The following is a 23,261-nucleotide window of genomic DNA, read 5'->3' as shown; positions in this document are numbered from 1 at the left end:
TGTCTGTTAATAAAGAAATCCAGATCCCTTCGGGGCTGCTGCTCTGGGCCTCCAGGGGTTGATCTGGCGTGGGCCGCGGCGCTCACGACCCGCTTCCCAACTCCTATCACCTCCGAGGCTATAGGGGGCGCACAAAAGCAGGATAGGAGGAGATGGACCATCCCGCCCTTGAGAAGCAACCTTTGGTTTCCGAAGGCCGACTCATTTCTGTCCGTCCGCCCTCCGCTCCCAAGGCCAGCACTCAGGCACCCTAAGGTTCACAGGCCCGGTCACTAGCACCTGGTGCTTAAAGCAGCCAGTATCCCCCTCCGCTTGTACCAAAGCAGATCACACACCTTTATTATCCTCAAAATGTAACAAACAGGGTAAGAAATCCCTCCCTCCCCCCGCCCCTCCCTGCAGTCCAAGGGAAGCATTTAAAAAGCCTCGCAGTCAGGCTAGGAGTTCGCCCGTGGGGCTCGGGACGCCGGGCGCCCCTCTATACGGCTGTAGTCCTCCCGAACAAGGGGATGGAGACGGGCAGGCGCCAAGCTCCGTGCTCCAGGGGCTCTCGGCTGCTGAGCTCTGAGTCGGTCCAGCTGGGGAAGACCCGGCGGCTACGGTCCGCCTGCAGACAGAGGGCAGGGCAGGGGGCGGCGGGCCGCGGGGCGCTGGGAAGATGCAGCGCCGAGGTATAGCCCCGGTCCAGGAAGAGAGGCTTGTAACTCGGAGGCGGTTGCTCCTGCTTCTCCGCGCTGTCGCGGCGGCTCAGAAAGGGCGTGACGATCTTGCGGTAGAGGCCGCGAGTGTCCGTGAGCACCTCGCTGTAGGGCGGCGGCGGCTCGGCCATCAGCACCGCCTCCTCGTAGCACGGCGGCTTAGACATGTCCGATTCCGCTGCGGAACGGGAAGCGGGCTGGTGAGGATGAAGCCGCCGGACCCGGGCGGAAGCCTCGCCCAGCCACCACCACCCCAGCCCGCTTCTCCCGGTGCTAAGGGTGGGCGCCTCCGGCACGGGCAGGGAGCGCTCGCCGGCCGAAGCGCAGCCTTACCTTGGCGCGGATAGCTCCAGGGCCGGGGCGGCACGGAGAGGTGCGGCGGCGGTGGGTGCGGCAGTGCGTGATGGTGTGGGTGCGGGTGCGCGTGCGGCTGCGCGGGCCCGTGGTGCAGCAGCGGGTGCACGTGCACGTGCGAGTGCGCGTGCACAGGCGCCTCCAGACGGCTGCGGTGCGGTGGCGGCGGCGGCGCCAGGCCCGGAGGACTTCCAGCCAGGCTGCCCTCAAGCTCGAGGGGTTCCAGCTCCAGGGCGCGCAGGTTCTGCTCCCTCAGTCGCTCCTCCTGGCGCCGTTTGAGGCGGCGGCGCAGGAAGCTGCAGAAGCAGCAGAGCAGGACGATGAGACCCCAGATGAGCCAGAAGCCGGCGAAACACGTGAGGAACGTGTAGGTGCCCTGGGACATCACCATGGCTGCGGCACAAGCGGCAGGTCCTCGGCGGCTTTACAGGACGCTGGGCTCCTCGGCGTGGCCCCGGGGCCGCGCCACGCTCCCAGGTGCCGCCAGTGTCACTCGGGGACCTGCGGCCGGGGGCTGCCTGCGGCGGGGCTCAATAGGCGCGCATGCCGGCGGGGGGCAACTGTGGTTCCCGCTCCTTTCCATGGCGCCGGCCGGCGCGGGCTTGCTTCACCCGGGGCCGCGAGCGACCTGCGGGGCAGACACAGAGCTCAGCGAGGCTCGCCGGGATCCTTGGTGACTCTCGGCCGGCATCCGCGTCCCGCGCAGGGCCGGGGATGCCTCCTTGGTGGGAACCCCCGCACTCCCCGGGGGCCGGGTGACGTCACCGAGGGATGACGTCACGCCCCGAGGTTTCCCCGATAGGGTTTCCCCGAATCGGGACCTGGCGACCGCGTGCCGACGCGACCCAAGAAGGGCCAGCAGGGGGCGCGCGGAGTCTGCCCGCGACCCCAGGGTCAGAATGGAGGTGGTTTCGGAGGCTGTGAATACCGGGGCACTGGAGTAGTCTCGACGCGGGGTGCTTTGGGGTCGAGGAAAGGGGCAGTGCACCTCCTGGAGGCCCACCAGCAGCCCGCTTGGAGCCCAGTTTCTGTCCTGCACTGCTTCCAGCTATTAGCCACGCCTGTAAGAGACCGTCCAGTGGCAGCCACTGCATGCCACCAGCCCGGCCTTTGTCTGCTCCCAACACCGTGTGCTGGGCGTGGGCCAGGCCAGCTTTCCTTCCTCTGGGAGCCTCTGCCAGCCAGATTCTAGCCCCAACTCGATTTTCCGCACCACCTACTCATGCGCAAACCCCACTTGGCTGCACCTCTCTTACTTCCAACCCTCCCCCTTCCTTCCACTAATTCCTCTCCCTCTTTGTAGTAGGGTGGAAAATTAGATTTGTCTTTAGGACCCACCTAGTCCTGCAGTCACGATAAACACTGGCCTCTACGTCCACCTCCTATCACAGCAGGAGGCTGAGGACATCTCTGCACGGGTGGGGGGTTTGGGGAGGGAGAAGTTGGGAGCCCGAACTGCTTAAAGGCAAGCAACAGACAGGTCATCAATCCCCAACAGAAATGGGCCCTTCTTGCATACCTTCTTCCAACAGCTTACACAGCCCTTTGGGTAACATTCCTAACTCACAGCTGGGAACTGCAAGAGCAGTTAACTGCACAGACTGCAGCGCTAATTTGAACCTGGCCCTAGCCACCGTGCCCTGGCCCACTGAGCTTGAGGGGAGGACAGTTTTCTAGGAGCTTCAAGGAACCGCCTGCCCTTGGCGTGCCCACAATCAGCTTAAGACTCGGGCTGAAAGGGTGCCAGGCCTTGGCCACTCCATCTCCCCAGATGGCTCCTGTCTGACTCTCTGGCTGCCTTCAGCCATGTGTCACTTGGTGCCCGTGCCAGTCCTTTCCTCCTGGGCCTGCGTTCCAGAGCAGACAAGGATAGGAACAATAGATCTGCCCGCCCCCTTGACAACCCCACCACGAGGCTGCCATGGTGATGCAGCCCAGATAAAAAACACGATGCTGCCAGTCACTGGGAGTTAATTAAATCTGTTGTTCTCTTTCCTTGGGCCCTCAGGAACAGGAATGTTCTGAGGAAACAGGCACAAGCTAGAGTTAGTTTTCAAGCCAAAGGGCAGAAACGGTCCAGGGTTAAAGAAGGTATTTCCGTGCTTGGAGGTAAAGATGCTAAGTTAGAAGGATCTGCCAAGAATCAGGGGTGACTTGTGGGTCTGCAATGTTGAAGATGGCCTGAACCAGAAGACTGGCTCTCACGGACAACATGTTACAGTCCCGTCTGAGAGTATATAAGTAAGGGGAAGCTTTAGAATAATCTGTCAGGATCGTCAGAAATTGTGCCTTCTTCCCATGTAGACTTCTGTTGTTTTTGAGACACGGTGTCACTACGTACTCCCAGCTAGCCTCAAACTCAAGAGCAATCCACCTGCCTCTGCCTCCCCACTGCTAGATGAAAGGCAAGGACACCACATGCAGAATCTTAAGAACATTAACATTAACCCTGTCACTTCTGGGTTGACCATCCTTTGATAGAGGAAGTGACAAGCTCAGAAGCAAGAGCCTTGTCTCATGCAGCACAGCCAAAAGAAGGTGCTAAGGTTTAGTCTGTGTCTGAATCCGTCACTGTCCACTCCCATGTGTCGAGCTGTGAATGAAACGCAGTGTCTGTCAGCACTGGGCAACTGAGACCTTGAGAACACCTGGTGGAGAGTGGCAGCTTCAGGCTCAACACAGAACAAAGTGCAGAAGCTACACCCTAAGGGTACCTAGCTCGCCAGACTGGGCATTAGCCCTGACTCCAAGTTTGTGTGCTTCTGTCGCTGGGCAAGGAGTAAGAACCATCATTCGCTGCACTGTGCAGAGGGTCAGAGAAATCTCTTCCTTGGGAACACATCGCTGACCTGGCCTCTGACAACAGCCAGGCTCTACTGTCCAACTAATGCTAAACACTCTCCTGCAGGGGGTACAGAGGGCCACAGTCTGGCCTGCTGCCTCTCTCCTGTATAATCTCTAGTCCATAAGAGTTGCTCTGTCCATAGACATCGAGAGGGCCATGCATATCTGAGATGCTCTATCGAACAGGACAAACTTTCAAAGCCCCCTGGCCCGAGGCCCTTCCCTGCCTCTGTGCTGCTTTGGCCATAGCTGGGGGAATCAGAAGACTCAGACCTGGAATCTTGCTCTCACAACTCATTGTCTCCAGATGTTGATAGCAAACACCTGCCGCCTGCCCGCCTCCCCTGCTGGGAACCACGCCCTCCTGGTGGACCCTTCCTTCCATCTGCCAGGTTACTCGTCCACTCATTTCCTTTTTTTTTTCTTGCCTTATTTTCTTGCAGATTATTTATTTAGGATTTCGTCCTGATTTGTGTAGCATTTAGGGCATATGGTTTTGCTGGGTTTTCTTAGACCATCCTGGGGTTACAGCAAGGGATGAAAGCAAGACTCCAGGTGTTTCCTAACCACTGTGCTAGCTCCCTGTTTCCTCAGGAATCCCTATTATAAGGATTGTACTAATTTCTGCAAAGGTCACCGAGTTGTCTGTTTCTGGGCTGGGGGTGGCTGGTGGGTTTTGCAATGGTACCTCTGAGACCTGTACAAGTGTCTGAAATGCAGGGAGGGGGAGCTTGTTAGGAGCCAGAGAGCTAGCAGCACCACCACCATGTGATTCAAGAGGTCTGGGGGTTCACATTTCAAGTCTTGAGCAGGCTGGGTCACCCACACTGGTCTTGAATTCCATCACAGTCCTCTTGCCCGCCCGCCCTCCCTCCCTCCCTACCTCCCTCCCTCAAAACCGAGTTCACAGGCAAAAGCCACCATACCTGGCTTCAGAGTTCAAATTTCTAACAATTTCCCAGCAGATGCTATGCCAGAGAAACCCCGTGACCTAGATCATGGTCTCTAGAATGAGTTCCTGCCAGGGCCTCTTGGCCTCCTCCACTGTTCCCTGGACATGTTTACCCAGAGCTACCTCATGGCCCTGCCTGGATGAGGATAAAGCCTAGTGATCTTGGAATGCACTAGAGAATTAACAAAGGCATGATCAACTGGCACACAGTAGCTAAAGGCCACTTGTGGAAGTGACTGGAGGTGTCCAGATACCTGTAAGGTGTTTTAGCCGTAGGAGAGGGCAACACTTCAAAAGCTGTGTATAGTTCATCTTGGGAAATATCACTGGAAAAAAAGCCATGATCCACCTCTTAGCCCTTTAGGGGTGAGTTTTGTTTTGTTTTGAACACACAGTCTCATTACATATCTCTGGCCGTCCTGGCAATATGTAGACTAGGGTGTCCTGGAACTCAAAGAGATCTATCTACCTGCCTCTGTTTCTCAAGTACTGGGATTAAAGGTGTGCACCAGTACGACTGGTAGTTGGACTGGGTTATAACCAAACCAAAAACCCAGTCATCTATGAATACAAGCAAAAATGATATTGAGGAGACAGAGTGGTTGAGTGTAGTGTGTGGTGTGCATGGCTAGGGTTGAGGAGAGAAGCTGCTGTCACTTGTCCTTGAAGGTGTCACTAGCCTCTACAGCTGTGGTCTCAGCACCACTCGAGAGGTCGAGACATGGACTCACTTGTTGGAAAGCCCTGAAGACTGCAGAGTCCAATCATGGCAGGCAAGGCATACAGGAAGACAGGTGACATTTCTACACCTCTTTCTCACGGCGACACAGATGTACTGACACCAGAGAGCGCTGAACTTGACTCCCAGGGTCAGCCTTGCACGGATCTGCCATAACCCCACTCCCAGTAACCTCAGTAGGATCTGTGATCTGACCCCACCACAAGGAAATCGCCACAGGACATCAGAGACTGGAGTCCAGGTCGATGTGTGGACACAGAGGATTTCCTTAGGCCTTCATTTCTCAGCTCTAGCCCTGTCCGGGGCCGTGGAGGAATATGGGGGCAGTGAAAGCTCAAGGCCATAGCAGAAACTCATTTCTGTGGTTCCCAGTGTCTCCATCCCTCAACTCAGCATGGACATGATTTGTTCTTGCAAGGGAGGAGGCCACGTGGTAGGGAAAGATAATGTTCATGCCTCAGAAGGAGCAGCTCCCTTTAACACGTCAAGCACTAGGAGGAACCTGCTTCTGCCCTAATTAACCCTTTGATTGCATCCTAGTCACATACCTAAGGTGGCTTCTTAACCCTTAGAACAGAGATGCTGAGACCTGGCTGAGGGGCTGGAGAGACGGCTCAGTAGTTAAGAGCACTTGTTCTTGCAGAGGACCCGGGTTCAGCTCCCAGCATTTACAAAGTGTGGTTCATAACAATCTGAAATTCCAGTTTCAGGGATCTGATGCCCTCTTCTGACCTCCACAGGCACCAAGCACACACATGGTACACAGAGTTGTAGGCAAAACACTCAAACACAAAGTGAATAAGCCTAAAACACACAAAAAACCCAACCCTGTCCAATAATGCCAAAGTCAGTCTCGGGTAGTAGGGACACAGCTGATGTAAAAACACTGGAAGTCTAATGTACACAGTACATGTGGCCAACTGAAGGCCGGCACCCTGCACTGTGGTGGTGGTCCAGCAGAAACCCCCACTTTACTATGGATTGCATGCAGGGTCAAGACTTGAGACAGATATTCAGCTTTTAACACAGTCCATGGATGTGTCTTGTTCTCAACATTCCTTTTTCCCAACATTTGCACAAAGGTCAGTTTTAAGCATGATCTCAAAACCTGGATGACTTAGACACATGAAGTCCATATATTGCATGGTGACATTAACTGATGAACAGGCACCTGGCTACGTCCCTCATCCCATTGGCCCTGAGACCCATGGAGGGTCCCAGTCTCTCAACTGGTCTGGGCAACCACAGGGCTCCAGCACCGTGGGGATCTGGATTTGCCAGACTGTCTCATTATTAGAACTACAAGCCATAAAAGGCCAGTGAGCCTATACACCAGAGATAAGGGGCTAAGGCAGCCAGCCTGAGGCTGGGAGTCAGCTAGAGAGAAAATGGAGGGAGGAGACAAGAAGGCAGCCTATCAATAGCACACCCTGTGCTGCATGTGAGGGAGAAAGAAGCCAGCTGATTCAGCGAGAAGAAAAGGTGCACCAAGGCTCGAAATGGGGAACTTCCTTACTGGAGGACCGTGAAGGCAGCCTGATGCTCCTCCGGCAAGCTCTACCTAGATCCTTCCTGGATCCCATGGCTGAGAGGGGCTATGTCAGCAGGGGCACCTGCACTGGAAACCCAGGATCCTGCTTACTGCTGTCTGACCTTGGGCAAGTCCCCTTACTTCCTGAGCCCCCAAGTGTCTCCATCTCTAAAGCAGGGATAACAAACTTACCTTGCACTACTGCTCTAAGGCTAGGAGACTGTGGATGTAGAACACGCAGACTGCACACAGAGCAGGGAAAGAATGAAAGGAACCTGTGACTAATTCCCCAGGTCACCCTTCCTGACTTCCCAGGTAGCACCCATTTAAGGGCATCTTATGCCAAGGCCTCAAACGCCCCAGATCCCGGCACAGATACTTCACTGGACAGAAAGAGAAACCTAGGGATGGTTGGTTGTGGTTTCAGGAATGCTGTATCTGAAGCCTGTGGCCAGGGCTGGCCTCTGCTGAGTCAGGTCCTGCTGGCAGGGGGGCCATTTCTCTCTCCAGCACACTGTCCGATGAGGGGAGGTTGGGAGGGGAGCCAGAGGTCATTTCCTCTGACTCAGCGGCCATTCGAGGAGCTCCCTTGGGCAGGGCACCTCCATGTGGCACTGGCCTCTTTGCAGGCCAACCTCCATGCCACCCCACACAGTCAAGGCATTGTGCAGAGACAAGAAAGGGGCACTGTGGTCCAGACAATGAGCTGGGTCGCTCCCATCTGGTCTGGAACTCAGCTCTCCTGGATCAGCTGTGTCCTATTCTGCTTTTATCCCTCCCTGGAGAACGGTGGCTAGGACACCAAGAAGAGGCCCACCGCAGGCCCATGATTTGGCACATGCCCTGGCCATGAGAAGGGACGCTGCTAGCTTCTTCCCTCTTCTTTAGTTTTAAAAAAATAAAAATAAAATAAACCACCCCCTGAGAATCCAATTTTCTATCAGGCCATGTTTCAAGGGAACGGGAGACCACCCTAGTGGTGATACTAGCAATGGTAGTTACCAGGCAGAGACCCCAGACTCAACCTCCAGGCCTTTCTCCCGGAGGCCCAGGGTCTGGGCCGCCTCCACGTTTGCAGCCACCCTGGGAGCCCTGTTGCGACGACTGCAGCCACGTGGGAGCCGGCTCGTGCCCACGGAGCCGCTCTCCCTCACCCCCACCCTCGACGTGCTGAGGCAGGCACACCCAGACTGGCCAGAAGAGCGATGCTCTCTCCACACTGCACCCCCTTCCCCCCGTCCCGCGCCCCCGGCCGTGGTGGGGGAGGGGGCGTCGCCACCCCGCAGTCGCGTTGCCGGGGAGCGCAACCCCGTTGCTGTGGCAACGGTTTCCAAGCGAACTGGTGGCTGCTCGCGCCCGGCTCGGGCTCCCTCGCTCACTTTCCCCTCCTTCCTTCCCTCCGGTGTGGGCTGGGGGAGGGGCTGCCCGCTGTCCCGGTGGGGTCCGGGTGGCGATACCAGGCTAGGGTTCTGAGCCACCCGCAGGGAGGGTCATCAGCCCGAAAACCATCTTCCGCCCGCGCTCTGTTCCCGCCCGGCCCGCAGCCGTCGCGGTACTCACGGGCCCAGGCATCCTCCTCGAACTCGTCTTCCTGCCTCGGGGCAAGCGGCCCAGCGGACAGAACCCCAAGCTTGGACAGGCAGCGGCCCCAGGGAGCAGACAGTGGCAACGAAAGCCGCTCCGAGCGCTGGGCTGGAGGCGCGGGGCGCGCGCACGGGCGCGTGCTGAGCCTGGCGTGCGCGCGCGCGCAGCCAACAGAGGCATCCCCCCACCCCCTGCTACACGCAGCCGAGGCTGCTGCGAGGGAAGGGGTGGGTGGGACTCCGGACCCACCTGCCGCACCCAGACGCGGCACAGAGGATGTGGGCTCGCAACACCAAGGGCATCCCAGCACAGAAAAAGTACACTCCGTACAGCTCCAGGCAACAGGCTATCCAAAGGGGCTGGGGGTGAAGGACACACCGGCATCTCTGCGGGCATAGACGCCGGATGCTTAGCGGAGCAGCTGAGGTAAAGAACCCAGAGACACAGGTTCAACCTGGGCATATTCAGACACAGGTAATGGGGGCAGGGGGTAGAAGTCAGCACCCCAGTGTGGCTTCTCTCAACTCAGGACTCCACCCACTCTGTTTCGGAAGGTATACCTTCCTACATACCTACTGAGAAGCATCACAGACCCACCTGAGTGCTAAATTGCTAAGGTTTCATGGGCATGCTCATCCCAAGGGAACAGATACTGTCTAGAGCTGGCTCCATCTTCCTTTAAGTTTGACACTGGTTGTGCTTGCCTTTCTACTGTTTCTACTTCAGCTTCCCTATGGCATTAAGGGTGAACTCCCCAAAGCACCCCCCACCGTGTCAACTGGGACAGTTATGGCTCTGAGAGGCAGGAACTTAAATAAACTGGCGGCCAAGGGGAAAGGGCACATAAAACCAGTGAACCCAGAGCTAAACTAGCTTCTGTTTCAGTTGGTTCCAGGTGGTTCAAAAGCTGTTATCATGCACACTGCCCCCCAAATGGTGGTATGGACGGCCTCCACGGCTCGATTTAAGCTCTGCCATCCATCCCCAGCGAGAAGAAAACTGTCTTTCCCAGTAGCTCTAGTAAAAAGAAGTGAACAAGTAAACACAAGCACACAGGTGACATTTAGGACGCCTGACCAATGAGCTGACTCACGCCTTGGGGTGGGGGAGAATGCCTACTCCGAACAGCTGCCCAGTGGTTAGTTCACCCCCTGGGCGTGAACAGCTGGGTCTCAGGAGGATACTCGTTGCTCCCTACCAACCCATGGGGCCATCAAAGGAGGCCTCTGACAAAAATCCCGTCCTACAGTACACTGGACTGGTCTGTCCCACAATGTACTGGACTGGTTTCTAATTTGGCCACTAGGGTTCCATGGACTCAAGAGTTAAGACTCAATAATGACAAGACAGAACCAGCAGGGGTTCCTTGCTTCTTTCTGGGAGTCATATTCTCCTGTGAAACATTAGCAACTAACAGGGGCCCTGCCCCCTTTTCTGAGTTGACTTGTTTTTCCCTTATTGTACAGGGGATCAACCCCAGGCCTCTCTCACATGCTAGAAAAGCACCTGTCCCACTGAGCTATGTCCACACGTGCCGTGTGTGTATGTGTGTGTGTGTAGTATGTAAGCCCACTACCACCTAACTCACATGGATGGGAACAGTAGAGAATGGTTTGCCAGGTTATATTAGGGTGCTTTTTGTGCGAGGGGGGACAGACCCTTAAAACCCTCAGGGTCTCTCCCAGCCTCCCATGGATCACATACACAGAGTACAGCCTTCCAAACTGGCAGCATGTCAGTCACCTCAAACACCAACTGTCTCTCGCAGCAAGTCCTTTCCCGGCTGAAGTTCAGCTGTCCGTCCGGCTCTGCCCAGGCACAGATGGTCAGTCCTACAGTGTCAACCCCAACACTTCTGGGGCCCACGGCTTAGTGTTGTCCCTACAGTTTCAGCCCTGTCCTCCACAACACTGAGCACACGGAGTGTTCCTGTCCCCTCACCTCCCTGCTTACCAGATGAGTTCCGCTGCCAGGGACCTCAATCTCCATCTGGGTCCCTGGCTCTCACCAGAGACTGGGTAGGGAGTAGAGTCTGACAGTTGTTGGGAAACATCAAGGCTCTAAGGTAAACCTAACCTTAGACAGTGAGTTCCCTGGGTGGCTCCTAGCCCAAAGGAGGCTAAAAGGTCTGGACCTAGCAGCAGGCAGGGCACTTCGTGACACCCCTTAGCACCCACTCACCCTTGCCTACCTTGTCTTCATCTGGATTCTCTCCTACCCAATGAAAAAACCTGGAGCACCTTATTTCCTTTGCATGGATAGAAGCATTAGCCAACATTCTAAGCGCTAGGAGGCCTGTGCTGAAGGCACATGTCAGCAACTAATAAGTCAGGGGCTGCTTAAGCTTGGTGTGACAGCACATGTACACAATCCTTACACAGCACAGGAAGGGCAGGAGAATCAGGTCTGGGGCCAGTCTGGCCTACCTACACAGTGGTCAATGTGTTGGTGGGCTCCAGGCCAGCCCGGGAAGCAGACTGACCGACTCCCTGCCCGGTTCCTATTCTTAGAGCTGATATGCAAGGGACCTGTATCCTCCAACAAGAAAGGGCCACTGCAGAGTCAGTTTCAAAAGTCACCAGATTAGGACATGTACCCAGGGCTGTTGTGTTCACAGTACTTGGTGTCCAGCTCACAGGCAAGGTAGTTTTGGGGACTCTTGGGAAGCTAAGGAACTTGTGGCTAAACAGCTTTTGGCCCCTAGAATTTGCAGATAGCCTTCTGTTCCCTGCCCCCCAAAAATGCTCTGGCCAATTCCTGTCTCCCAGGTGACTGCTTCAGGACCTGGCCAGTGCTAACTTCAGGAACTCTCTGACTCAGGTGCTGGCCCCTCCTACCTGTCACACCTGTCTTTCTCAATCTCCTCTACTCTCTGCCCACCCACAGCGTTTTAAAAGAAGAGAGTCCTGGATCTCACGCATGTGTGCCAGATCAGAATGGACACACAGTAGGTCAGTGTGTCACTAACTCAGGGCAGGTTTCTAACAACAGCTCCCACCTGCCTCTCCAGGCCACGCCCTAGTTTACAAGGCCATTTTGACCTCAGAAAGCTTAAAGACCACCGAGATATAGCTGCCTCTGTAGCAGCCACACATACACCCAAACCAGGATCTAAGGCTGTGTCCCACTTAGCAGTGGTAAAACGCAGAGACTGAATCACCACACCAAGGTTTGGTTGCCTGAAAAGTCCTGAGGACTCGTGGGCTTTAGAAGGGCAGCCCCTCGTCCCATTCCAGGTGTACCTCCAATGCTTTCCAGCTGGGCCAAGAAATCGGGAAGAATCATTGAAACACCAGAAATAAAAGGAGGCAGGGAGGGGTGGCTGGCCAGCCTTGTGCTCAGACTGTATTTGCACAGACACATTGGCAGCTCACATTGGTCACACAGAGACACATGGCAGCTTACATTGGCTTTAAATATGGAAAAGCCAGGGCCTTATGGTCCCATGCTGTCCTAACTAGCATCAGGACAGCCATCACAGTCTGGGAAAGGCCAGGGCTGGGGTCTGGGGCTTAGGCACAGCCTTACCCTACTTTCTTCACACAATGATATACACGCACCCCTGCCCCCAACAGGCACACACAGGGAAGGGTGGATTATTGCTGGGCACATGTCTACTTTATGAGGGATTCTGGAATGTTGGAGAACTAATTCTAACCCCTCCTATGGCCTGGATTGGGGCATTTCTGAAAAAGGTGTCTTCAGGATATGACCCAGAATAAGGACTAATGTGCTCTGGGAGCTGGAAGGCAGAAAGCAGGCCACCTTGGGCAGTGGTTTGATGGGTCCCAGTCAGCTCAGTCTATGGTTACACTATGACCCAGGCCTAGAGGATACAAAGACCCCATCTCCAGCTCTGACATATGCTGAGGAAGAAAGAAAGCATTGGACAACCAGAAGGTGGTGGCCTCAGTCCACAACAGACAGGCACAAGTCTCACTTGGAGGTCGGTGGTGGCCAGTGCAATGCTGTGGTCAAAGGTCTGACCTGGCCCACACTCTTGCTTGTTCATCTGGACTGGGCCCTAGAAACCTGGAGTTTGGCATTGGCTCCTCTTGCCAGCTCCTGGCTCTCCTGGCCAGGGCTGGTTGCCCTGGGGTGCCAGATCCAGGGTGGAGTTAAGAATGCCCTGGTAGCTATATACATTCGTACAAATACATAAATACATAAAGCCCCGAGCTCCACAGAGAAGAGCTGAAGGGACGCACCTTTGTCCCAAGATGGCCCAGGCCCTGTCAAACTCAGCTGGGCCAGTGGCTGAGAAACGGAGGACACTGGGGACAGTTCCGGCTATGTTCCACAGACCACGACTTGCGTGGACAATGGGGAACACCACTGTGCAAAACTGTAAACGTCACTGAGAGTAGCTGCTACCGCCAACCGCCGGTGGGGGCCTCCGCCTGGGGGCTAGAGGCGGGTGGGGAGCTCTTCCTCACTGTCGCTGCAGTTCCCACAGCAATCCTGGAGGAACAGGGAAGACATGAAGGGAGAGAGGCACAGCGTTGCCATTAATCACCATTAAGGCTGACCAAGGCCAGTGTTATGCCCAAAGAGGGTTGTGGGCTTCCCACAAGAGGCTCAGAGCAGCAGCTCGGCCAAACACAGGTGGTGTCAGGGTACAGCTTTCTGGCGACAGACTAGGAAGCTCCCAGGATCTGTCAGAGCAAGGCCTCTGTCCATCCCCCTGACAGGCTCAGGCACAAGGAGACAGTTGCTAAGCAAGGTTAGCAGCTTGAAGGGGTCAGGGTGCAGGGAGGCAAGCAGCAGGGGGGGAGCGGGTAAGGTGGACACCAGACTTCTTTCTCCTACATCTCGCCTCTGCCATGGAAGGGCTGCCTGGGGCTCCCCACAGTCAGGCAGCAAGGCCAACCCATGAGGAGCCCACACTGCTCACCTCTGGAAAGAGAAAAGAGGCCATGAGACCAGCCAGGCGTGGGGGGCTGGGGAGGGCAGGCAGGAATGAGGCACCTTAGGCACCGCTGGAAGATGCCCACTCCCAGGGCAGGTGTGCACCGGCTCTGCCTCCCTCCCACTCTCCCAATGGAGCAGGCTGGGGCCCAGGTCAGACACTGCTAGGACTTACTTGGCGACTGAAGAGTCTCTGTAGCAATCCCTTCTTGGGGGGTGCAGTGGGCTGGCCCTTCCAATCCAGGTCTGGGGGAACGGACCCATCCAGCCCAAAGACATTGAGTTCCTGGAAGCACTCAGTCTCCACCATCTACCCAGGAACAGGAAGCTGTGAGGGTTGGCCCCAGGGGTGCCCTGCCTGAACTTCATCCCATTCACAGGATAATCCTTACCTCGTTCTGCCAGGGGATGGACACACTACCCGTGGCAAACTTCTGGTAGAAGTCCTGGTCTGTGGGCTCCAGATCCACACCTTTAACTGTAGAGAACTGTTCAATGTCCAGGACATCCTTGCAATAAATAGCCTGGGGCTAAGGCAGAAGAGGCAGGAGTCAGGAGGGCTTGAGGCTGCCCCTCTTGGCAGCTCCCTGATGTGGAGAGAGCAGCGAGGTACCCCACATACTCTAAGACCAGCACTCCACTGTGTCTGAGGCCTGTCTTGCCTCTGTAGACTAGGATCATGACCCTAGACTGGATTGGTCTGGGCAACCACCTCCCAGGTCCTGCTGGGAGTTGGCCTCTGCATTTGAAGGCTACTTTCTTTTTTCAATCTATGCTGCTTTCAAAATCTTACCACAAAGGACGTCCACTAATGTATTATCATTATGGGGCTAGAGGTGTAGTTCAGTGATAGAACATTTGCTCAGTATGTTTTAGGCTCGGGGTTCAATCCCCAGCACACACACACACACACACACACACACACACACCTACCAACCTACCTACTGATAATATGCTGAGGCAGAATGCCTGAGTTTGCGAGTTCAAAACTGGACAAGACAATACAGTGGTACCTCATCTCAAAACCAGTAGATAGGATTATTCCTGATAGCCCTTCCCCCCAAAAAAGAAAAATACCGTCATGTCAACTAGGAATGAATACGGTTTATCTTATATCCATGTAATAGAGTATCAATCAGCTTTTAAGAATGCTCCATCATGGATGAACCTTAAAGCATGCTTAGTAAAAGCCGCCAGTCACAGAGGGCCGTGTTCAGCACGCCCATATCTACCCGCACAACTCAAGTGCCTACACTACATGAAGACAGCTGTGGTTTCTTAGGGCAGGAGGGAAGGATTTGGAACCCTAATGGACATCGGGTTTGGTTTATGTTCTGACAGAGCTGGTGAAAACATCCTCAACTTGTGTAGTGACAGCCACATGACTCTTTCAATTGAACTGCATACTTTATATGTGTTAACTGTGAGTTTCATCTCAACAGAGTTGTTAGAAATGTATTGTTGGGGGCTGGAGAGATGGCTCAGTGGTTAAGAGCAGTGGCTGCTTTTTCTGAGGTCCTGAGTTCAATTTTCAGCAGCCACATGGTGGCTCACAACCATCTGTAATGGGATCTGATGTCCTCTTTTGGTGTGTCTGAAGATAGCTATAGTGTACTCATATACATAAAGATAAATCTTTTTTAAAAAATGTATTGTCGGCTGGGCATGGTGGGCATGGTGGCACACACCTTTGGTCCCAGCACTCAGGAGGCAGAGGCAGGCGGATTTCTGAGTTCGAGGCCAGCCTGGTCTACAGAGTGAGTTCCAGGACAGCCAGGGTTACACAGAGAAACCCTGTCTCAAAAAACCAAAAAAAAAAAAAGCATTTTGTTAAGTTTGCTTTTTCGTCTGCTGCTTCTAACATTAAGTTCCAAGACACTGACTGTATTTCTAACTGTGAGCGGATGACCCACAGGCAGTGTGACTATTTAGATGATGTACACAGTAGGAATGAACCTGTGCAGCCAGTCTAGCCAGAGGCAGCACGATAAAGTCAGACCTGTTTGGTTCAAGTGCCAGCTCACTGACAATGCTCATCAGCACCGTGTGCGCCATCACTCAGAGGGCACCCACTGTGTGAGCCATCACTCAGAGCCCCCGCCCCCCCATGTGAGCCATCACTCAGAGCCCCCGCCCCCCATGTGAGCCATCACTCTGAGGCTCCCCCCCCTCGTGTGAGCCATCACTCAGAGGCCCCCTCGCTGGCCTCTCCCCAGCTCACACCCATCCTCTAGGACCCATTTCCATACCTCACATTGGACCGGAAACCCAAAGGTCTCCTGCCATCCTTAGAACATCGTGACATTGATTGTAACTGTTCTCTACATACTTGCTCCAGACACTCTGGCCTCATGGTGGTGGTTCCCTGTCCCTAGGCTGATCCTGCCACAGGGCCTCAGGGCCTATCTGTCCCTTCTGCCTCTAATGCCCATGCCCTCTAGTCTTGCAAGGCTCTGTCCTTCAGTTCTGCGTAAGCATTACCTTCTCAGATTACCCTGTCTGAGATGACCACACCCGCATCACTGCCTTCTTAGCCTGCTCTCTCTTTCCTGTCAGACTTGGGACTACCTGAAAGCACTCTTTGCTTGTTAGTTTATTTTGGTTATTTCTCTCCACTGCAGCTATAGGCTCCACTAGAGGCCTGGCTCTATGAACCTCAGTATCTCCAAGACCTGACACATACAGATATTCAGGTATTTGTCAAATGCATAATCACATGTGGCTGACAGCCACCAACCTGGTGACCCTATTACCTCAAGACTTTCCCAAGTGGCAAACTGTCAATCACAGGACTCCATGTCCACAAACTTATGGGAGGGAGGGAGGCAAGCACATGACCCATCCTGGACAATCAGAACTTTTCCTCTGGTATTAAAGAGAAACTGGAATTCAGGTTCTTACAGAGAAGTGGAAGAGTCAAGGGAGGGTCCTGGCAACCCAGAATGAAGGCCTAGTGATGGCCCAGAGAGCCTTGAGCCAAATGAACCAACAGACTTGACATGAGCTTGAGCAAGGTTTCTGCTGTTAGGTTTTAATATCTAGAGAACAAGTGCCTGCAGGGTGCCCAATCCACAAGATGCTTCTCTTGAGGGGAATTCTGGGATTAGAAAGATGGTTCAGCAGTGAGAAGTCTGCACTGACACTGTGGAGGCTCTGAGTTGATTCCTCAAACTAAAGTCATGTGGAGGCTCACAACTACCTGTGACTCCATTCCCAGGAGGGCTCGAAGCTTTGGGCCTCTGTGGCAAGTGCACTCCCATCCACGTACCCACACACAGACACACATACAGACACATACATACATAGACACCCACATACATAGACATCCACACACATACATAGACATACACATACCCACACAGAGACAGGCACACAAACAAGTAATTAAGAATAAGATAAATACTTTAAAATAAAAACTTGAGGGGGATAATTTTCTGGCTGCAGAGGGGCAGTTAGCTCAACAGCCCCTGCTGGCACCACCATCTTAGTTTCTTTTGGAAATGGATTATTTCCATTGGGCCAGGAAGGCATGTGATCTGGGTGTCCAGTGAGGCCCTTCAGCAAACAGTTTTAGAACTTCATTTCAAATTCCTGAACAAGACTTGCTCTGTGTCCACTGTGTGCCTAGCTAAGAAGACACGAGCCTGAGCCACTAGGTCACCAATGACATTCCCTGGGGAAAGATGCCTGCCATGAAGCATGGAAGGCTAACCAATCAGTAGAGAGGAAACGAGTTCCTGTGATGCTCCCTCAGCATCCCCATGTCCACCTCCATCCCAACCTAGTTCCCTAAAACCCACATTATGTTGGGCTTTTCATTTTCACAACCTATACACACACACGCACACGCACACGCACACACACTCACACATACCCATGTGGGGGTGGAGGACAGTCCAAGCCATTAGGGGTTTTTTCAACATATGCACTGAAAGTGACCTGGCTGTTGATCCAAATCACCCATCCCCTGTCCCGCGCCCTGGCTTGGCTTGACCATTAGCAAGGGAGGGTAGGACTTACATCAGGCTTAAAAGGCGGCTCTAGCATTCCGGCTCCCAGCCGCTTGAAATTCAGTTTCTTGAAAAGGGGGTGTTCCTTGACCTCACGGGCACCACCTCCTCGACACCCCAGGCGCTCAGCAGGGTCCTTGCTGAGAAGCTATAGAAGGGCAGTGGTGGTAAGCGAGCGTACCTGAGTGGGTGAGGTACCCCAGCTCCGCCCAGCTAAGACTTTGGCTTGTAGTACCTGAGAGCAGAGTGATCGTGCCTGTGGGGAGAAGCGGTCCGTGTACTCTTCGGCCACTTCCTTGACCAGCCGCTCCACCTCTTCCCGCTTGATCTTCTTCTTCCTCTGCTGGAAGGGTGACTGGCCTGCAATCATCTCGTACAGGAGGCAGCCTAGCGCCCACCAGTCAGGACTGAAGGTGTAGCGCTCATTCTTCACCACCTCTGGAGCTGGGCAGGGGACCAGGAGTCAGGCCGGGTAGGGAGTGAGGAGCAGAGGGTCCTCGGGCCCCAAAAACAAAAACTGGAGGATCAAACATCCCCTGGGTAGGCAGGTATGCCAATGGCCTCCCTGAGGGGAGGGTCACATCAAGGAACTCCTTGTCTGATTGCTTTTGTTTCCATGGGGGGCGGGGGTGGCCCTAGTGTTAGAGTTTGGTGTACCCAGGGCCACACAAATGTCAAGTCAAGCATGTAGCCTATGAGCTACATCATACATATCCAACCAAGAACCCTCCACTTTTTTTTTTTTTTTTACATTAAGTTGTTTGGCTTATTAAATGCTGGCTATCAATTCAAATTATTCTAAAAACAATTCAATTTCAAAATTAACAGATGCCAAATCAGGACCATGTAGCTACTGATTTGTAACTTCTGGCTTTCACAAGAGATGCAAACACCCACTGGCAGCTGCCTCCTACCTGCCTGGCGGGCTCCTTTCACCTCAGAGCCCTCCAGGAGGCGGCTCTGGTGAGGGGTTACAGCAGGAGAAAGAAGGCAAAAAGTGTAGTGCCTAGCCTAAGATGGAGTCTGGAGAGCCTAGACTCTACTGTGTCACACTGTCCACAGGCTAGGTCTCCACTGTCTGTGTCCCCCATGAATGGTGAGCTATCCAAGCATGGGCCATGGATGTGTTTCCCTCCACCCTCACAGGCCTACCTAGTCCTACGTGTTCAATAATCATTCAGCAAATGAATAGCAGGGTTCCCAATGTTGGGACCTGGCTAAGTCTTAGTCTCCCAGTACACACACACACACACACACACACACACACACACACACACACACAGCAGTAGCAGTGTTGGTATGGGCTATCTATCTACTCTCTAAGGTAGACACCCTCCCTCCCCCAGTCCACAGTAAGTAGGCCAGGCCTAGGCCAACAGGGGGGGACCGAGGAGACTGGTGTACTAGCTCAAAGGGACTTACCCATGTAGCCCACAGTGCCCACGCGTCCTTTGATGGTCTGGCCCTCGGGCACATGCACAGCCAGTCCCAGGTCGGAGATACGAATGTGGCCTGGGTCGGGGTATTGAAGCAGGGGGGTTTACTAGTAGGCTAAGCCTCTCCATCTTATCCCACCTCCCACTTGGGCCTTTTCACCCACCATGGTCATCCAGAAGGATATTCTCTGGTTTTAGGTCCCTATGGGGAGAGAAACACAGGTTCAGATGTCCGTTTTCCAGGAAGCAGACAGAGAGCCAGCCTCTCGTAGTTTAAGTGCCTGCCGGGTTCAAGCATGGAGCAGGGTGAAAGAGCTCTGTTTTCCCCAGGCGGCAGCCAGGACCTCAGGAACTTTCTAGGCTAATGACAAATGACTCCAATCCAAAGAAAAGGATTCCCACCCAGTGGGGGGACCCACCTGGGGAGAGGGATCCCTAGAAGTCATCCTTGGACTTGACCTGGGATGTTGAAGCTTCCTTCCCCCTGGTGGCCAACTCTACCTTCTCTGTCACATGAGGCTACTCTTCCATCCCCTCAGAGGGTTGTTGGGAGGTTCAAATGAAAGGCCTATTTATAGCCACAAGCAGGGCTCTCTACTTCTGAGCCCACAGAAACTGAACTCATGTTGGAAGCAGGGAGTGGACTGGCTTAAGGTCACACAGAGAAGAGTGACAAGAATCAGAATTCACACACTGGCCAGCAGGCTGGATGCCCAAACCTATCAAACCTATCAGACATGAGGGAGCTTGTGTGGAGCCAGTGTTGGCTTGTGGTCAGAGAAACCCCCAGCACAGATACTTCCACTGCCAGCCTAGCAGGCAGCCTGAGCTGTCACTATCATACCTAACTGCTGTCCCTGTCCAGGAGAAGGACCGACGCCTGGAACAGCCAGCTGTCGGAGCTCCGCCCTACCTGTACACGATGCGTTCCCGGTGCAGGTCCTCCAGGCCACAGCAGATCTCAGCAGCATAGAAGACAGCGCGTGCTTCAGGAAAGCCAGCCTGGCCCATGTGGTAGATGTGGAACTTGAGGTCACCGCCATTCATCAAGGTCAGCACCAGGCACAGCGCGTCCTTGGTCTCGTATGCATAGGCTAAGCTCACCTGTGCTCAGGAGACCCACACCCTCAGACAGGAGCAGACTCAGCCTCCTGCATGCTAATGGCAGCCACCCAAACAATCTTCTGTGTGCCACTCCCTAGGCCTCAGCAGGCTTCCTGAGGCTGGAATAGCACTCCGACCCCACCCTTCTTGGGTACTGTCCAGGGCAGGAAGGGACAGGGCAGAGGGCAGTCCCTCTGGCAATAGGGAGGGACTTTAGCCTGGCGGTTGGAGAGTGGAGTGGACGGTGTGACCGGGGAAGGGAGCGGGCCCCTGTGTACTTACTACAAACCTACTGTTCACTTTCTCCAGGATCTGCTTCTCGTTGAGAGCCATGGCCTCCCCCTTCCGTTTCTTTATCCGCTTCTTTTCCAGTTTTTTGCATGCATACATCTTGCCTGTTGCCCGCACCTGGCAGGCACAGACCTGTGGCCAGGTAGACAGGAATGAATGGGGACCAGCCATGCTCCTGCTGAAGGTGGGAGGGTCCAGGCCCACCATACCCAATCTAGTACTCTGCAAGGACACCAGGTGGCCACTTACCTCCCCAAAGCCACCTTTGCCCAGGACTCGGTACTGCCTAAAGGTGTTTTTGGTCACTGGCTGCCTATAGGCAAGATTAAAAGGAACAAGTGTTTCCACAGGCAGGGCTTGCCACGAGACCCCATAACCTGGCCTATCACGGGCTAGCTTGGGAGGAGCTCACCTTTCCAGCCACTTCCACTGCAGAAAACGGTTGAAGTAGATGCTGTCGAGGTAGTCGGCAAAAGGGGCCACGCTTAGGTACTCATGGGTCAGCCTGGTGAGAGAGGGTCAGTCTAGAGGAGAGCCTCAGTCTGAAGGCCCAGGCCGCCCACGACGATGCTCAGGCACAGAGCACCGTCCTTCCCCTTGGGCAGCCTTCTCACTAAGGCACTGGGCAGGCTGGACACATGCATTCCACGCTGAAGCAGAGATAGAGGGTGGGAGGCAACTGCCAAACTCAAACAACTGGACAGGAAGAGGAGCTGAGCTTGTCACAGACTTCAGGGCCCACAGAAGCCCCCTTCCCGGGCACAACTGCAGACCTGTGGGTACTGAGCCTTACCGGGTCAGCTCCTGGAAGAGGTCTTTGCAGGGTCCCTGCTCTAGCCGCTGGGCACAGCTACTCACCAGCTGCCGGGGGACTTCAGGGATGAGGTCGGGACCCTAGGGACACGCCACAGACAGCTCAATGCAGAGGGCTCCCATGGACAACTGCCTACCCCTGGGCAGCACTGCCAGGTGTCTGTGGGTGCCAAGGGTGGCTGTGGGCGGCTGGTGCTCGGCTGCCTCTTCCCTGAGCCCCCTTTCTGCCGACCCTTAAGGCAGGCTGCCTGACCCAAGCTTGCCCAACCCTTGGGCTCTATGCCCTTGGGGCTGCCTGGAACAGCGCCAGGGCACTCACTGCCCGGGCTGTGGTCACTCCTGTGCCTGTTGTCACTGGGCCCTGCCTCCTGCTGTCATCTTTCCGTCACTGCTCACTCACCGTGTGGCTCAGAAAATTCTGCATTAGTCGGCGTCCACATGCCTTCCGTTTCTCATCAGGAGTCACCTCGTACTCAGCCTGCAGGGGGAGAGGGAAAGACCCTTGACAGATGTGGTGGGGTGGAGGGTCAGGGGCCAGCACCTCTGTCTGCCCTCAGTGCTGGGCTGGGCCCTGGGGTGGGATACTCACCACCCCATCCAGGAAGGCAGTACAGCGGGTCAGCTCAGGCCTTGTAGCGCAGAACTCACGAAATAACAGACGCCCAATGGGCTGACGCTCACACAGGCTGTGGTAGTCACGCTCTGAAGGCCAAGAGGGGAGTTGCTGTCACAGACCTAGAACTCACTGGCCGGACACGCTGGTCTATACCCCCACATCTAGAATCCAATAACTTCTAGCCCCAAAGAGTGGTACTCATCATCTCTTCAGACCCTCCCTGCAATCTTCAGATGGGCGCCACTGTAATTCCAATGTAACCTGGGGGCTGTGGGGCCCAGAGGGGACAATTAATTCAACTCAGTGCCACACAGCCACGAGTCTGGGCTCTAGACACCAGGCCTCCTTTCCCTGTGGCCTCCTGCTACTTGCTTGTCACAGTTCTGGAGCTGGGTGTGGTCTGTGAGGTTCCGGCCCAGCCCAAGTCTACACCTGTTGCTTGCCTGGCGAAAGTGCGGGAGGAAGCTGTGGCTTCCGGTGCGCTCAGCCGGGCCTCCATCCCAGGCACATGCAAGCCACATGCAAGCCACATGCAAGCCATCAGCAGAGGCCTGGGCCACCTCAGGTCCTGTTCAGAGCCTCATCCAACAGGCAGGAAGGATGAGCCCTTCTGGAAATAGCTACCACACTGCTCTAACTCTGATGGGCACCCTCAGGTCTGGCCTAGGCAAGGCTCAGAAGCACAGGACTGGTGTTCCAAACCTGGCTTCCTTTCCTACGTTTCTCTCCCCTCCTGCAGCCCAGCCCTCCTCCCTTCCCCATGCCCACCCTGCTGATACCAGTCAGTCTCAGTTCTCTGCCCTCTCCCATTTCAGGCCCAGGAACTGAAACTGGACTACGTAGTCTCCATCTTCCTGGACACCCCCCCCACACACACACACACAGGGACCCCGTCCATGGCCAAGGCAATGTCTGGGGATGGCTAGCCCCCAAGTCTGCTCTGGCAGCCTGAGGCTCTACCCACACCTCACCAAGGCTGAGCCGAAGCTCTTCACACTGGCTGATGTGGGGGAACTGCAGCATCTGGCGCCATTTCTTGCTCTTGCCTTTGCGGTTCCCGCCGCCACCTGCAAGAGCAATCAGGAGCTGGGTCGCATTGAGTCCTGAGCCACCGCCTCCGACCTTAACATGTAGAACAGGGCCCTGTCAGCCCAAGCCTGCTGTGGCAGGAACCTCGGGCTTCTTCCACACACTCTAGCATCCCCTTACCAAGTTCCAGGACACACACGGTCCTTCTGGACGCCTATGTTAAGGGCTCCCTGGATGATGACCAGAATGAGCAATGAGGGCATCTCAGCAACACGCTCCACCTCATTCACTCCCCCTAGCTCAGTGGGAAGTCTACAGGTTAGGAAAGTAGAGTAAAAGCCAGGTGGAGGTG

The 23,261-nt window shown here is 54.9% G+C and overlaps 2 protein-coding genes across 8 annotated transcripts in view; both read right to left on the bottom strand.

Moving 5' to 3' along the window:
• Positions 1–312: 312 nt before the first annotated feature.
• Prr7 (proline rich 7, synaptic) lies at positions 313–8,831 on the bottom strand. Its single transcript, XM_028772130.1, has 3 exons — positions 8,679–8,831; positions 1,032–1,680; positions 313–876 (listed from the first exon to the last, which is right to left on the bottom strand). Exons 2-3 carry the CDS (start codon positions 1,441–1,443, stop codon positions 479–481), a joined length of 810 nt encoding a protein of 269 aa, XP_028627963.1. The 5' UTR covers positions 1,444–1,680; positions 8,679–8,831; the 3' UTR covers positions 313–478.
• A 3,170-nt stretch (positions 8,832–12,001) lies between these two features.
• The window catches only part of Grk6 (G protein-coupled receptor kinase 6), a 15,184-nt gene continuing 3,924 nt past the window's right edge, over positions 12,002–23,261 (bottom strand). For 2 of the 7 annotated variants that reach the window (XM_028771964.1, XM_028771962.1), the window contains exons 2-16: positions 22,852–22,947; positions 21,854–21,966; positions 21,665–21,742; positions 21,245–21,345; positions 20,864–20,956; positions 20,701–20,764; positions 20,443–20,583; positions 19,970–20,160; positions 19,221–19,258; positions 19,043–19,132; positions 17,856–18,064; positions 17,631–17,768; positions 14,003–14,140; positions 13,786–13,920; positions 12,002–13,598 (exon numbers count right to left, since the gene is read on the bottom strand). In XM_028771964.1, coding sequence (XP_028627797.1) covers positions 13,593–13,598; positions 13,786–13,920; positions 14,003–14,140; positions 17,631–17,768; positions 17,856–18,064; positions 19,043–19,132; positions 19,221–19,258; positions 19,970–20,160; positions 20,443–20,583; positions 20,701–20,764; positions 20,864–20,956; positions 21,245–21,345; positions 21,665–21,742; positions 21,854–21,966; positions 22,852–22,947 — 1,631 coding nt within the window. In that variant the 3' untranslated portion in view covers positions 12,002–13,592. Of the gene's footprint in view, positions 13,599–13,785; positions 13,921–14,002; positions 14,141–17,630; positions 17,769–17,855; positions 18,065–19,042; positions 19,133–19,220; positions 19,259–19,969; positions 20,336–20,442; positions 20,584–20,700; positions 20,765–20,863; positions 20,957–21,244; positions 21,346–21,664; positions 21,743–21,853; positions 21,967–22,851; positions 22,948–23,261 lie in introns of those variants that run through there. The other 5 variants (XM_028771961.1, XM_028771960.1, XM_028771967.1 and 2 more) reach the window with 4 other exon arrangements.

Source organism: Grammomys surdaster, unplaced genomic scaffold (genome assembly GCF_004785775.1).
Source record: "Grammomys surdaster isolate TR1022 unplaced genomic scaffold, NIH_TR_1.0 211, whole genome shotgun sequence".
Classification (NCBI taxonomy): domain Eukaryota; kingdom Metazoa; phylum Chordata; class Mammalia; order Rodentia; family Muridae; genus Grammomys; species Grammomys surdaster.
Note: the sequence above shows the minus strand (reverse complement) of the source record. Positions and strands in the feature narration are given on the sequence as shown.